Genomic DNA, 15286 nt, shown 5'->3' with positions numbered 1-15286 from the left:
ATATATTTATATATGTATGTATTTATATATATATATATATATATATATACATATATATATATACATATATATATATATATATATATACATATATATATATATATATATATATATATATATAATATTTACATATGTATGTATTTATATATATATATATATATGTATATATATATATATATATATATATATATATATATATATATATATATATATATACATATATATATACATATATATATATATGTATATATATATATATATATATGTATATATATATATATATATGTATATATATATATATGTATATACATATATATATACATATATATATATATATATATATATATATATATATATATATATATATATATATTTACATATGTATGTATTTATATATATATATATATATATATGTATATATATATATATATATATATATATATATATATATATATATACATATATATATATACATATATATATATATATATATAAATATATATATATATATATATGTATATATATATATATATATGTATATATATATATATATATATATGTTTATACATATATATATATACATATATATATATATATATATATATATATATATATATATATATATATATATATGTATATATATATATATATATATAAATGTGTATGTAGATATATGTATATATATATATATATATATATATATATATATATATATATATATATATATATATATATATATATATATATATATATATATATATATATGTATCGCATAACTCTGGTTAGCATCAGCTTATATAGGGAAGTTAAGTAGTCAAAAAATATATATTTTTTTTATATGCCTGTAATTTTTACAAACATTTCATCGTAATTATAACAATTATTACAACAAATTTTTGTTTTTTGTGTTATTATAAAACTTAAGTTGCTTTAATAACCAGCATAAAAACCAATTTTTAGTTCATCAAATAAAGTTTTATTCAAACCTTATTTTAGAAAAAAAAGCAGTTTAATATTTTTAATGAATATTACGTAAAAATTAGTAGGCACTTGTTTACCTTTTGAGATAAAGTTTAAAGACTCCTATATATAATAAAATTTCGTTGGAGCAAACTAAGAATGCAACGGCTGTCTAACATTGGAAGTCAATGTTTTGGCCAACGTTAGGCGAAAGGTTAGCTGTGACTTCGCACTGACTGTTAACTTCACAATGTTGCAACGTCAGTTTCCGACTATCGTCAAACAAATTTTCTGAAATTGGATTAACGCACAGGGGGACAGTAGGTGGTCGAAATTGGAAAACTTTTAGTTGTATAAACTTGAAAATCTATTTAATTTTGTATCTATATATATTAGAAGAAGTTTATGTTTAATTTATATTAAATCTCATAGTTACCAGGACTCTAAGCATTTGAATATTGAAATACAAAAAATAAATAAATAAATATATATATATATATATATATATATATATATATATATATATATATATATATATATATATATATATATAAATAAATAATGAACGGTGACATCAACGTGTGTTTTAGTTTAATGACATTTACGTTTTTGAAACAAAAAATTAGTATATGTTATTCTAGAGTATTTAGAGATCAAAAAAACCAGCGTTATTAAATAAATTTGTCATAGCATGTTATTTCAGTTATACTTTGAAAATCACAGATTAAAAAAAAATTTCCTATAGAAAATTATTTTTTGCCGCGCTATAACAAATTATTACCACAATTTGCCATGTGGCGTCTTATATTTATTTGAGCTATATGGTGCTTCAATTGAGTTTTAATTGATTGCTTGTCCCCTTATTTCCGTTCAGATTTTATATATGTTTTAACTTGATTGCTATGGTACTAAATTTTGCATAGCGACAACTTATTTTTACATTAATATTTACATTCCTTCTGCTCGTCATACCACTTCGGATCTAATAACATTTGATAATTCTAATATATTAGCTCCATCTCCTGTACAAAGCCATGTAAACCATATATTAAACGAACAAATTCCATCATCAAGTTCATCCACTGTTTTACCTGGATTATTTTCAAAGTTGACTACAGCTGTAAAAAATGCATCATCGTACGTCGTCAACAGCTATAATGATGTTTTAGAATGGATTAAACCCTATATACCAGATCCAATTAAGAAAAAAGTAGAAGATACAGGATCTGAGATTAAAAGAAAAATAGAATCAATAAAATCTCTAGTTTACTCTACAATATACAAAAATCCTTTGAACCCAAGCAAAGTGGAATTTAAATTGACACAATCAGCAGTTAAGAATGTGACAAAACAATATTCAGCTATAGGTATGAAAGGATATGATCTTGAATCTTTTATGAATGTTGCTAAAAATAATGCAATTAAAGTACTAAATGAAAATAGAGGATCAAAAGTTAATATAGTTGTCACTTGTAAAATGGAAAAAACTAGTATTTTTACAGGAGATGCTATAACTGCAACTCCTAGATTTGCAACGAATAGTACTGTTATATTAGAATCCACAAATTTAGATGAAATTTATGAAACATCAAAGTCTAAAATTTTAGAAACTTTTTCAATGTTTCAACAGTTAGGATCAAACTGGATATTTGTTTCTATTAAAAAATGGATATAAATATTATAGAGTATAATCCACTTAAAGCAAAATCTTATATTCCACTTGATAAAAAATTAGCAGCTAAAAAAGCAATCATTAATATGAAAAATGAAGATAATCAATGCTTCAAGTGGTGTATTGCAAGAGCATTAAATCCAACAGATAATAATCCTCAAAGAATAGATAAAGATCTTATAACTCAAGCTGAAAAAATAAATTGGTATAAAATAGAATTTCCAGTTTCATTAAAACAAATTACACAATTTGAGAAAAATAATCAAGATATAAGTGTGAATGTATATGGATACGAGAGTTCAGTTTATCCCTTACGTATTTCAAAGAATAATAATAGACAACATTTAATAGATGTGTTGTTAATATCTGATGGTGAAACGAATCATTATTGTTTAATAAATAATTTAAGTAGATTACTTTCATCACAAACATCAAAAAGAAATTGTGCAACTCACTACTGTAGAAATTGTTTATTAGGATTTAGTTCAGAAGAATCATTATCTAAGCATAAATTGTATTGTAATACACATGATTCAGTTCGTATTGATCTTCCAAAACAAGGTTCAACAATGTATTTTAAACATTATTATAAATCAATGAGAGTACCATTTGTAACATATGCAGACTTTGAAAGTTTTATTAAACCTATCAATACTTGTACTCCCAATCCAAATGAATCCTATACGAAGCAGTATCAAAAACATATACCAAGTTCATTCTGTTACTATATTAAATGTTTTGATCAAAGTATATACAAAGATAAATTAGTAACATTTACTGCAAATAGTGAAGAAGATGATATTGCTAAGATATTTGTAGATAGATTACAAGAAGACATTATACAAATTTGTAATGAAGTAGATTTTAAGAAGCCTATGATATTTACAAGTAAAAATAAGAAAGACTTTAAAGCAGCAATAAAGTGTCATATTTGTGAAGAAGATTTAGGAGAAGACAGAGTGCGAGATCATTGCCATTTAACTGGAAAATACAGAGGTGCTGCTCACAGAGATTGTAATTTGAAATATAGAATTCCAGAGTTCTTCCCAGTACTATTTCATAACTTATCTGGTTATGATAGTCACTTATTCATAAAGAAATTATTAGGAGGTAAATTAAGTTGTATACCTAACAATGAAGAAAAGTATATTAGCTTTTCTAGAGAGATTAAAGTTGGAGAGTCTATTAATAAAGAGGAGAAGACTGTTGATATTAAACGAGAGATTCGTTTCTTAGATAGTTATAGATTTATGTCATCTAATTTAGATGCTCTATCAAAAAATTTAACAAAAGAACAATGTAAAAATATTGGAGAATCATATTCTGGGAATCAATTAGATTTATTACTCAAAAAAGGTATATACTCTTATGATTGGGTTGATTCTATTGATAAGTTTAATGATTTACAACTACCTCCAAAAGAATCGTTCTTTTCTAAATTGAATGATGAAGGAATTAATGATGATGCTTACTCATATGCACAAACTGTATGGGAGGAATTTAATTGTAAATCTTTTAGAGATTATCACAACTTATATAATGTTTCAGATGTACTTTTACTAGCTGATGTCTTTGAAAATTTTAGAGATGTTTGCATGAAAAATTATAAGTTAGATCCAGCTTGATATTATACATCACCAGGATTAGCTTGGGATGCTGCATTGAGAAAAACAAAAGTAGAGTTAGAACTATTGAGTGATTATGATATGATACTAATGATACAAAAAAGAATAAGAGGTGGAATCAGTACAATATCAAATAGATTAGGAAAATCTAATAATAAGTATATGGATAATTATGATGAAACTAAACCATCCAAATTTATCCAATATCTAGATGCTAATAATCTATATGGATGGGCTCTGAGTAAACCACTTCCTACACATGGATTTAAATGGATGGATGAAGATGAATTGGAAAATTGGAAATCAGCTCAATGTATACTTGAAGTTGATTTAGATTATCCAGATCATCTTCATGATGAACATAATGACTATCCACTTGCTGCTGAAAGAATAAAAGTTAGTAAAGTTGAAAAATATATTCCAAACTTGAATAATAAGAAAAATTATGTGATACATTATACAAATCTTAAATTATATGAAAGATTAGGATTAAAGATAACAAAAATTCATAGAGGAATAAAATTTGAAGAAAGTGCATGGTTAAGCGAATATATTTAACTTAATACTAATCTAAGGACTAAAGCAACAAATGAATTTGAAAAAGATTTCTTTAAACTCATGAACAATTCAGTCTTTGGAAAAACAATGGAAAACATTGAAAACAGAGTTGATGTAAGATTAGTTACAAACAGAGATAAAGCTGTTAAATTAGCATCAAGACAAAACTACGAAAGTAGGGCAATATTTGATGAAAATTTAATAGCGATTCACATGAAAAGAACCAAATTAATGTATAACAAACCGATTTACTTAAGTATGTGTATATTAGATTTGAGCAAAACTCTAATGTATGAATTTCATTACGATTACATAAAGAAAAAATATTCTAATAAGGCAAAACTATTATTCACAGATACAGATTCATTAGCATACGAAATATAGAGGATTTTTATGAAGATATTAAAAACGATATTGAAAGTAAATTTGATACTAGTGAATTTGATCCAAATCACCCAGCAATTAATAATGGATTTAAAGTTGGATTAAATAAGAAAGTACTTGGAATGTTCAAAGATGAAGCAGCAGGAAAACAAATTGATGAATTTGTAGGATTAAGATCCAAGTTGTATTCAAACAAGATTAACGAAAAAGAAAACAAAAAATGTAAAGGAGTAAAAAAGAATGTTGTTAAGAACTACATAACACACGACGATTATAAAGATTGTTTACTTAATAGAAAAGAACACATTAGGAAAATGAATATTATAAGATCACATGCACATGAAGTTTTTACAGAAGAGATTAATAAAGTATCATTAAGTTCAGAAGATGATAAAAGAGTCATATTAGATGATGGAATTCATACATTAGCATATGGACACTATAATCTCATTAATAAGCCAAAAATCGTATCCATAACAGTTAGGCAAAAGGCAACAAATTATTTTAAAAAACTTTTTATATAAATTTAAAAGAACGTGAAAAATAAATAATTTTATTTCTACATAAAGAAATAAAATTAAAAAAATAATAATTTTTTGAAATGATGTAAATAATTTTTTTCTTTATATAAAAATGAGAATAATAATTGTTATAGAATTTGAAAAATTAGTAGATTGGTCAAGTTTATGTGAAAATCCAAATCCAATTGCTATCATGTTGTTAAAAGATAATTTAGATTTGAAAGTCGATTGGGAGGGATTACCTCAAAATCCAAATGCAATTGACATATTAAAGGTTAATTTAGATAAAGTAGATTGGTTTTGGTTATCTTCAAATCCTAATGCTTTTGAATTATTAAAAGATAATTTAGATAAAGTCGATTGGAGTGAATTATCTACAAATCCAAATGCAATTGAATTATTAACAGAAAATTTAGATAAAGTCAGGTGGCTATATTTATCTACAAATCTAAATGCTATCGAGATATAAAAAAAAAATTTAGATTAAGTAGATTGGTATTATTTATCTGCAAATCCAAATGCAATTGAACTATTAAAAAATAATTTAGATAAAATAGATTGGGGTATGTTATCTTCAAATCCTAATGCTATTGAATTATTAAAAGATAATTTAGATGAAGTAGATTGGTATGCATTATCTGCAAATCCAAATGCAATTGAGATATTAAAAAATAATTTAGATAAAATAGATTGGAAAAGTTTATCTAGAAATCCAAATATTTTCACTTATGATTATGAAAAGATAAAAGAATCAAATATACATTTACCTGAATTGAAAGAATTTTTCATCTCCCCTGACTATTTAGATTTACTTATTAGTTTATATGGAAGAGAATATTCTTTAAATGTATTCCTGAAAGAACCAGACAATGAGATTGAATGTAAAGTTAGAAAAATTTGGAATAAATAATTTTATTTCTACATAAAGAAATAAAATTAAAAAAAAAATTGAAATAAAATAATTTTTTTTCTTTATATATAAAATGGATATGGATAACAAAAAATACAATGAATATTATGATAATAAATACTATAATGTACATGGTGATATATCTGAATATGAAGAAATAAATAATGATTCATCTCTCTATTATAGTTATAATAAAGCAACTCAAATTTTAGAATTACGAAGAAATTATGGTAAAATGGAATTTGAACAAAATTATTGTTTAAAAAATGTTGATATATTAGACTTTTCTCGCAAAATATTAAAACAAATCGAATGTCATATAAATTTACATTTACCTGAATTAAAAGAATTTTTCATCTTCCCTGACTATTTAGATTTACTTATTAGTTTATATGGAAGAGAATATTCTTTAAATGTATTCCTGAAAGAACCAGAAAATGAGATTGAATGTAAAGTTAGAAAAATTTGGAATAAATAATTTTATTTCAATATAAAATGAAAACTTCACATGAACTAAAAATCAAATCTATATTTAATAATAATAAAATTGTAATAGCTATTAATAATTCTGATAAAGATTTATTAGAAGAAGCAATAGAAGAAGCAAAAAATTTATACGAGAATGACTGAATGTTGAAGACGATTTAGCTAATGACGTCTTATGCATCGAAAACATTGACGAATTTAATTCAATTGAAAATTATTGTAATAATGTCATAAATATAATAAAATTAAGTAAATAAAGTTATAAATTACAATAAAATTTATAACTTACAATAAAAAAAAAATTTTTTCTTTATATAAAATGGAAATGCAGATGAAACGAAGATATAATTTAAAAACTTTATTGAATAGAAAAAAGGGTAAAATAACAGTTTTAACAAAATATGCTGATAAAATGACACTTAAAAATAGAACAAATGATCTCATAAATGCAGTAAAAAAATATTACAAATTTTACCATGCAAAATGTATTGACAATGTCGAATTTAATATCATCTACAGCCAAAAAATTGATAATTATGATCCACATAAAGGATACTATAACTTAGTTGAAATCTATATATGAAAAAAATCCTTTTTCATATATAAAATGAATAAATTTATAAATGTTGAAGGAATAATTCTTCCTAATGTACCACTTACAAATTTTCAATTAGAAAAAGCAGCAAAAAAACTAAAAATAAAAAATTTTAGAGGTGTATTTGTAAGAGATCAATTACCAAAAAATATTAATAAAAAAGAATGCGGAATAGTAAATAAAGGAGATTCAAGTACAGATGGATTTCATTGGATCTGTTGGTATAAAGTCGATGACAAAAAGTATGTCTTCGACTCTTATGCACAACCTCCACCTGCTGAATTTGTTGATTATTTTAAAAATAATGGTTATTATAATAGCGAAAGAGTTCAATTTGGAGACACCTCATTCTGTGGACACTTGTGTCATTACGTTTTAAAAAAACTAGATGAAGGAGTTGATTTTCAAGATATTATTAATAAATTAAATTAAAAAAAAATCTTATGTATATAAAAATGCCTGTTGATATATTCGGAAGAACATCAAATTCAAATTCAAATTCACAAACAGTAGTTGATGGATTAACATGACTCAAGCAAATAACGCATTTCTTAGAAGAGATGGAATGAATAATATGTCTGCTAAAATTGATATGAATGGTAACACAATAGAAAATCTACCAAATCCTATACTACCAAATGATGTTGCTACAAAAGATTACGTCGATCATATAGTACCTGCTTCTCACATTGTAAAAATAGTACCTGATTCAATTTTAACATGTCTTGGATCAAAAAATCAAACTCTTCCACCGACTTCAGGTGATGAGGGAACAGTTGTATACACTATAACATTTAATAATAATAGCAGTGGTATTCTAAGAAAACTATGGTTAGCATTATATAAAACAGTTACTACTGGACCAAGTGTTGCAGGTAATGTATTTATTAAAATATACGCAGATGGTGAACTTCGCATAGGAAATCATGCCTATACTACAATTAATGTTGGAATGGATACTAATGGTCTAGCTTGTGATTTTTTGTGTTCCCCACTTGGTGGACCATATTATTTTAACTCTTTACAAGGATGTAATATAAATACTCCTACTCAATTTGGAGGATATTTTACATTTGATATGCCATATAAACAAACTTTAAAAATTGAACTTTACAACGTTACTGGAGCTGTACTTAACTATTGGATACAACCTTTTGTTACTAGAAATCCATCATTACCACCTTACATCTCAGATCTTAGTTTACGATCTGTTGTATTTAGATATATGAATACATCTTATGGTAATGAATATATTTTATTAGACACTGCAGGATATGGTAGAGGAGTCTATTTAAAGAATATTAGAATGCATGTTATTGGCGTATCTGGAAATTGGTGGGAATCAAGAGTACGAATGTATGATGGTAGCACTCCTCCTAAACATACTAACAATGCTATAACACCTTGGACTCCATATAATTATGGTAATTATTCAATATCTGGTGGATATGTAGATGCAAATAATCAGTCTAGCACTAGTATATGTATATTCATGTCATCTGGATTAGAAGATTTTTATCTTACCTCATGGAATAGTGCTAATGTTTATTCATTTAATAATGAAGAATCTGGACTATTAGCTCAAGTAGACACTAATGGTGTTACAGCACCTTCAATTACATCTACAACTACTATCTCATTTTATAGACATTTTAAAGATTCAATGCCTGCTGTTGGAGCTGGAAGAAGATTAGTAGTTACATTAAACTCTGGAGATGCACAAGTAGGACAATCTGGAAGTTTTCATGTCATTGGAGTACTTTATTATTACAGTTAAGTTTTACAAAATAAATTTTTTTTTGAAAATAATATAAATAATTTTCTTGCGTATATAAAATGGAAATGAAAAATGCTAATGAAATATTTATAACTCCTGAAAAGTTTAACATTTAAAACTTATTTGTAAAAAAAGTATTTAAAGCTGACAAACCTGTTCCATATCAAAAATTACATCTTGCATATAGATATCCTAATGGAAATGAGGGACCCGTTTTAATAAAAAAATTACCTTTATTTTCATATGGTGTTTGCGAAAATAAAGATATGAAAACTAATGAACTTAATGGCTATTCACTTTCTTTAGTATGTTTTGATGAAAAAGAAGGTATAACTAAAAATCAACAAAAATTTATTTAAATGATTGAAGCTATTGAAGAATTTTGTAGAGAACAAATTGAAAAGTATAAAGATGAAATAAAAAAAGGTGGACGGAAATCTCAAGTTAATATTTCAAATTTAAAAATTTTAAGATATAATACAGATAAACCTAATGCACCTCCAGTAATATATGGAAAGTTATTTACAGAAAAGAAAAAAGATTTAAGAATAACTTTACTATTTTATCGTAAAAATAATAAATCCCTTGTTGAAACTTCAGGTCATGATTATATAAATCAAAGATGTAATGTCGTTGGATGCTTAAAAATTGAAGGTATTTTTATCGGTTCAATGATTGAATCAATACAAATTAAATTAACAGAAGTAGCTATTAAAAAGATTTCTAATTTTACAAGTATTATGACAGATTTAGATTTAGGAAATGAGTCAGATGAAGAAAATATGTAAAGTCCTGAATCGTTTAACTCTTGGATAGATAATAAAAAATTGAGACAAATTTTATAAAAAATTTGATCGCGATCAAATTTTTTTAGATTGAATTGACCCAGAAATAAAAAAACGATCAAATCGATTAGAAAAAAAATTGAATTTTATCAAAAATTTATAAAATACAGTTTGAAATGAACCTAAAATAATATGAAAAAAATGTGGATACTAAAATGGTTGAAATCAAAATGTGCCAGAACCCGCATTTTATACTACTTTTAGTTGAGTAGTTTATAATTTTTTTTTTAACTTTTCTTTATTTTGCATAGAGTGATGAGTTAAGCTTAAAAAATAATTTTTCACAAAAATTATACCTTAACTTGTATCTTAATATAACTTATTAATATATAACTTGTAAACTTGTATGAAAAGAAATTGTTTTGGATATCCGGAAAAACTATAAGTTGAAAAATATATCCGCAATTCCAGATAAGGCTAATCCTTGTTTACTGCTCCTATAATATTAAAGCTTATTACTCAAGCTATCTTTTTTTTTAATAATGCAGCAGAAATTATAATAATTAAAAAAAAAATACGGTAAACAAATTTGCCGATTTACTTTATATTAACATATATTAACACATATTTATTTCAGCATTAATCCAATCCAAATTTATACTTATGCAGAAAATATATCGCGAAAAATGTCCGGAATATATTTTGCCTTGCGTTTGTCTTAACTTTGCGTTAAAATTATTAGTTATATTTAAAACTTTTTATTAATTTTTGTATAAGTCAGGTTGATAAAAAAAAGCAATTGCTTTTATTCGACATTTTTGAAGTAATTGTTACGCTTTACCTTAATACAAATTTGAGCAACATCGATAAATATTTTCACATAAAGGTGAGCAATTAGTCTAAATGAGCTAAAAAGACTATAAAAGAGGTGTTAAAAGCATGTAAAACAGTTGTAAAAATTAAATATTTAAAATTGTGTTCACTTTTTTTAAAAATAAATTTATATACATGATAAATAGTTAAATATGTAACAAAAATATTTTAAAAAAATCTATATAAAACATATTTTTCTTAGAAAACAATTAATGTTGAAGGTTCTTTTTTCCAAATGAGTTATAATAGCCGCTATCTCCAGTACCGAAGAGTCAAGCAATGCCTATTGTAAAAAAAACCATACTAAAATAATTAAAAATATTTATTATCGATGGAACGATTAAACATTAAAAAAGCTACGTGATTCCATGCTAGTAGGAAATTGTAGAAAATTAAGTAAAAAGTAAAAAAAAAAAAAATTATAAAAGAACAAAATATTCGCAGTCTGACCCGCATATAAATTTTCTGTTATTTCACGCCATATTGGGTTGCAAGTAAAAGTAATGAAAAGATCTGGTTTACTATACTTTTTAATAATTGCTATAGCATCTTCAAAGTTTTCTTTTAAAGCTCTCGGACTTCCTACATAAGGTGATGGCAAAACAACTACTCGCCCGGGTCTAACATTACGTTCGTTTGCAATGTTGTTAACATGTTCATGTAAGGCATCATACTGCTCGCTTCACAGTTTATCTTGATTATTTCTAATAAAATCAAGACGCTGGCCTTCAATTTTTACATATGCATCTACAGCATATTGCTGAAATAGTTTCTTGCCATAAAATAATGAACAGAAAAATTGCCGAACAGAAAGTCTTTTCTGTAGAACAGAGATAATGTAACATGATTTCTAACCAGTGTAGAAAAGAGATAATGTAACATGATTTCTAACCAGTGTGGCGCGCCTAAGGTTATGCATTACTGATTATGCCAACCAGCATCACCTCTTGGGAAAAAAGAGAGGATAAATCATAGGATCTAAGTTGGCTGACATACTTGACACAATTTTTAAAGGATGACCTCTTGGGTAAAAAACAACTTCCCTGGAAGTTGGGGGAGCACCATCTTTGCCAACAAATACAACTGCAACTTCATCGTGTGAAGGTAGATTATAGCGACGTTTATCAACCCCTTCAAGTAAAGACATTTTTACAACAGAAGCTTGGCGACCTTCTATAGCCACTTGACGAATTTCTTCATCTTCTACTTAAGCCATTTTTTTAAATGCATGAGCAAATGGATTTTGTTCAGTAATTATTGTTTGCAGTTGAAACATTAAATCACGTAAACAAAGATCATTATCACGTTAATGCATTCTAAAATTCACTGCTGCAAGTGGATCATATATATATATAGTTGAGAATATATTAATGGAATACCTTGATCTGGCCTAAGATTACCTACACAATGATAAATCTAGCCACATATTTTAAAACATGGAGGCTCATGATTTATTGGTTGAACTAAAGTTGCTTTAAATGAAGCCAAAGAAAGACAGGCATTATAATTTCGAATATGTTTAAAAAAATTATCATTAGCATTACGATCTACATAACTGTAAAATAAATCCTGTAGAACTTGTGTAAAAGGTGAAAGCGGAGACAAAGCTACCTTACCATTATGGCAACATAGAAAATGTGTTTCATCTGGAGATTTCTTAGCACTATAGTGTTGACAAATTTGATTCATTTCTCCTAAATAATTATAATCTGGAATAGCATTACTTTTTGCTATAGAATACATTCGCCCTTGTCCAACAGATCTTCCTAAATTTTGGTGACGATTAACTTCGCCTTGATTTAGCCTATTTCTTTCATTTTGGCGACGATTAACTTCATCTTGATTAAGCCTATTTCTTTCATTTTGTAAACGATTAATTTCATATCGCCTAAGTTTAATTCTTTCATTTCGTCTTCGATTATTTTCAACACGCCTTATAGCACTTAGATCATCTTGTAAATACATAACTTCATCTAGCCCATCATCCACTTCAATGTCATCATTTTCATTAAACATATTTATCAAAGCAACACTAATTATATATTTTTTTTACTACTCTAACGTTAACAATAAAATAAAAAAACTTAATAAATAACTACAAAAATCTTACTCGAAAAATTACAAAATAAAGAAACCAAATAAATGCAAAATAAAATTAATTTGCCATCATCAAAAGTAATACACTTGTATTACTTTTTCTTAAGTTTATTTAATTAAAGTTAAGAAAAACCTGCAACCATATTAGCAAAGACTTATAAAAAAAAAAAAAATTATTTTGTTTTTAATATAAAAAAATCAAAAATAAACAAATATCCTTTTTTATTAGAAATAGTAAAGTGTTTCTAATAATATATATATATATATATATATATATATATATATATATATATATATATATATATATATATATATATATATATATATATATATATATATATATATATATATATATATATATATTGAACTATTTATTAGTGAAAACATATGAAAACCAAAATTTTCTTTATAATATATATACCATATTTTATAAATAAACCTTTACAATTTCCTTATTACAACAACTTGATTATGATTAATAGCAACTCTGTAAACATGAATTTTGTAATAATCTAAATCTTAATAAATTATAAACAATTAAACTTAAAAAAAAATGTACGAAAATGATTAATGCTATATTAAATATAGAAAAACAAATATATAATAACACAATTATATCTCAAACCACAATTCATTCATGCAAGAGAAATTATTATATCTTTATTAAAAAGCCAGAAACATTTTTTTCAAAGAGCAAAGTTTTTAACAATATTATAGATAAATTTTATTTATAACAAAATGTTGTCATGGCCTTTATCCCAATTATTAAAAGCATGTGAAAGCATGAAACTTCCCATAAATATCTTCTAACGCTAGACCCCATCTAAGAATTATATCAATCTTTTTTAAAAATGTACATCTATAACACGAAGCTTTAAATTTAAAAGTACAATTTAAAAAATGATTACAATAAATTAATAACTTATTAAAATTTTAAAAAGATTTTATATTACCTTCCATTTCAAGCTACTAAACATTATCTATCTAATGTCTTAAACATTTTGAACTCGTACCATGAAAGGTCGTGACTTCTTTAAGAAAATACTTGGTTAAGAAAAGTCTAGAAACTACTTAAAAACTAAGAAATAGTGTATTTTACAGAATACAGAAACGTAACTAATAACAAACAATAGACGTAACCATGCGCAGTAATAATAATAATATTCACTGTGCTATTTATATTAAGAAACAAATTCAGTGAATTCTAGTAATGAAACTACCTATTAATCATTTTTAACAACAGACACTAACATAAAGATAAGCCAAAGGTAATAAACATTGCATTAAAAATTATCAAAGATGTTATCAAAAATGTTATGCATTTTCAGAATAGTTATATTGAAGGCTAGACAACACTTAGACCTAAAGCAGTAACACCGCTCGACTGGTAAGGTTGATGATATTTGCTCTAGATCTATATCTCAAATATACTGTGTTTTATAGCTATACTAACTACAAAAACACAATATTTTTTTTAATGTTATATAACATATGAAAACACCTCATTTAACAATCATGTACACATTAGATAAAATACATTTCATTCTATTATAAAAACACATTTATATAAACACATTTATAAAACAACTTTATAACATTTATCACCACATACACGTATTTATCAAAAACTTTTTAACTTTGAGCAAAATATAAACATATATGTAAACCTTTAACAACTATAAAACAACATTTATTAGCATCAATTATTTTTAATATAACAAATAATGCAGACTACAATTCACATCATTGTAATGAAAAAGATGAAACCATTTAAGAACAAAATTAAAATTTTCTAATAAATACATATTCAGATACCTTTAAATGAAGCATAACACAACAATCTTTTGACAAAATCCAGAAGAATTTTTTTAAATTTTTCTGTTCCTTATTATTTTTCCTAAGAATATAAAATATAGATATAGATAAAGAGAAATATAAAATAGATTGAAACAAACGCAAACTTATGTACATACACTTACATGACCACAAACAACAGTCTTATTTTATTTAACTTTTCATATTAAATACATAAATAAAATTTTA

General features: G+C 24.8%; 1 protein-coding gene across 1 annotated transcript; it reads left to right on the top strand.

The window, feature by feature from the left end:
- The first annotated feature begins 2718 nt into the window (after positions 1-2718).
- On the top strand, positions 2719-4257 carry LOC136086141 (uncharacterized). Its single transcript, XM_065808417.1, has one exon. The coding sequence runs from the start codon at positions 2719-2721 to the stop codon at positions 4255-4257; it is 1539 nt and encodes a 512-aa protein (XP_065664489.1).
- The last annotated feature ends 11029 nt before the right edge of the window (positions 4258-15286 follow it).

Source organism: Hydra vulgaris, chromosome 10 (assembly GCF_038396675.1).
Source record: "Hydra vulgaris chromosome 10, alternate assembly HydraT2T_AEP".
Classification (NCBI taxonomy): Eukaryota; Metazoa; Cnidaria; class Hydrozoa; order Anthoathecata; family Hydridae; genus Hydra; species Hydra vulgaris.
This window is presented reverse-complemented; position numbering and strand designations above follow the sequence as displayed.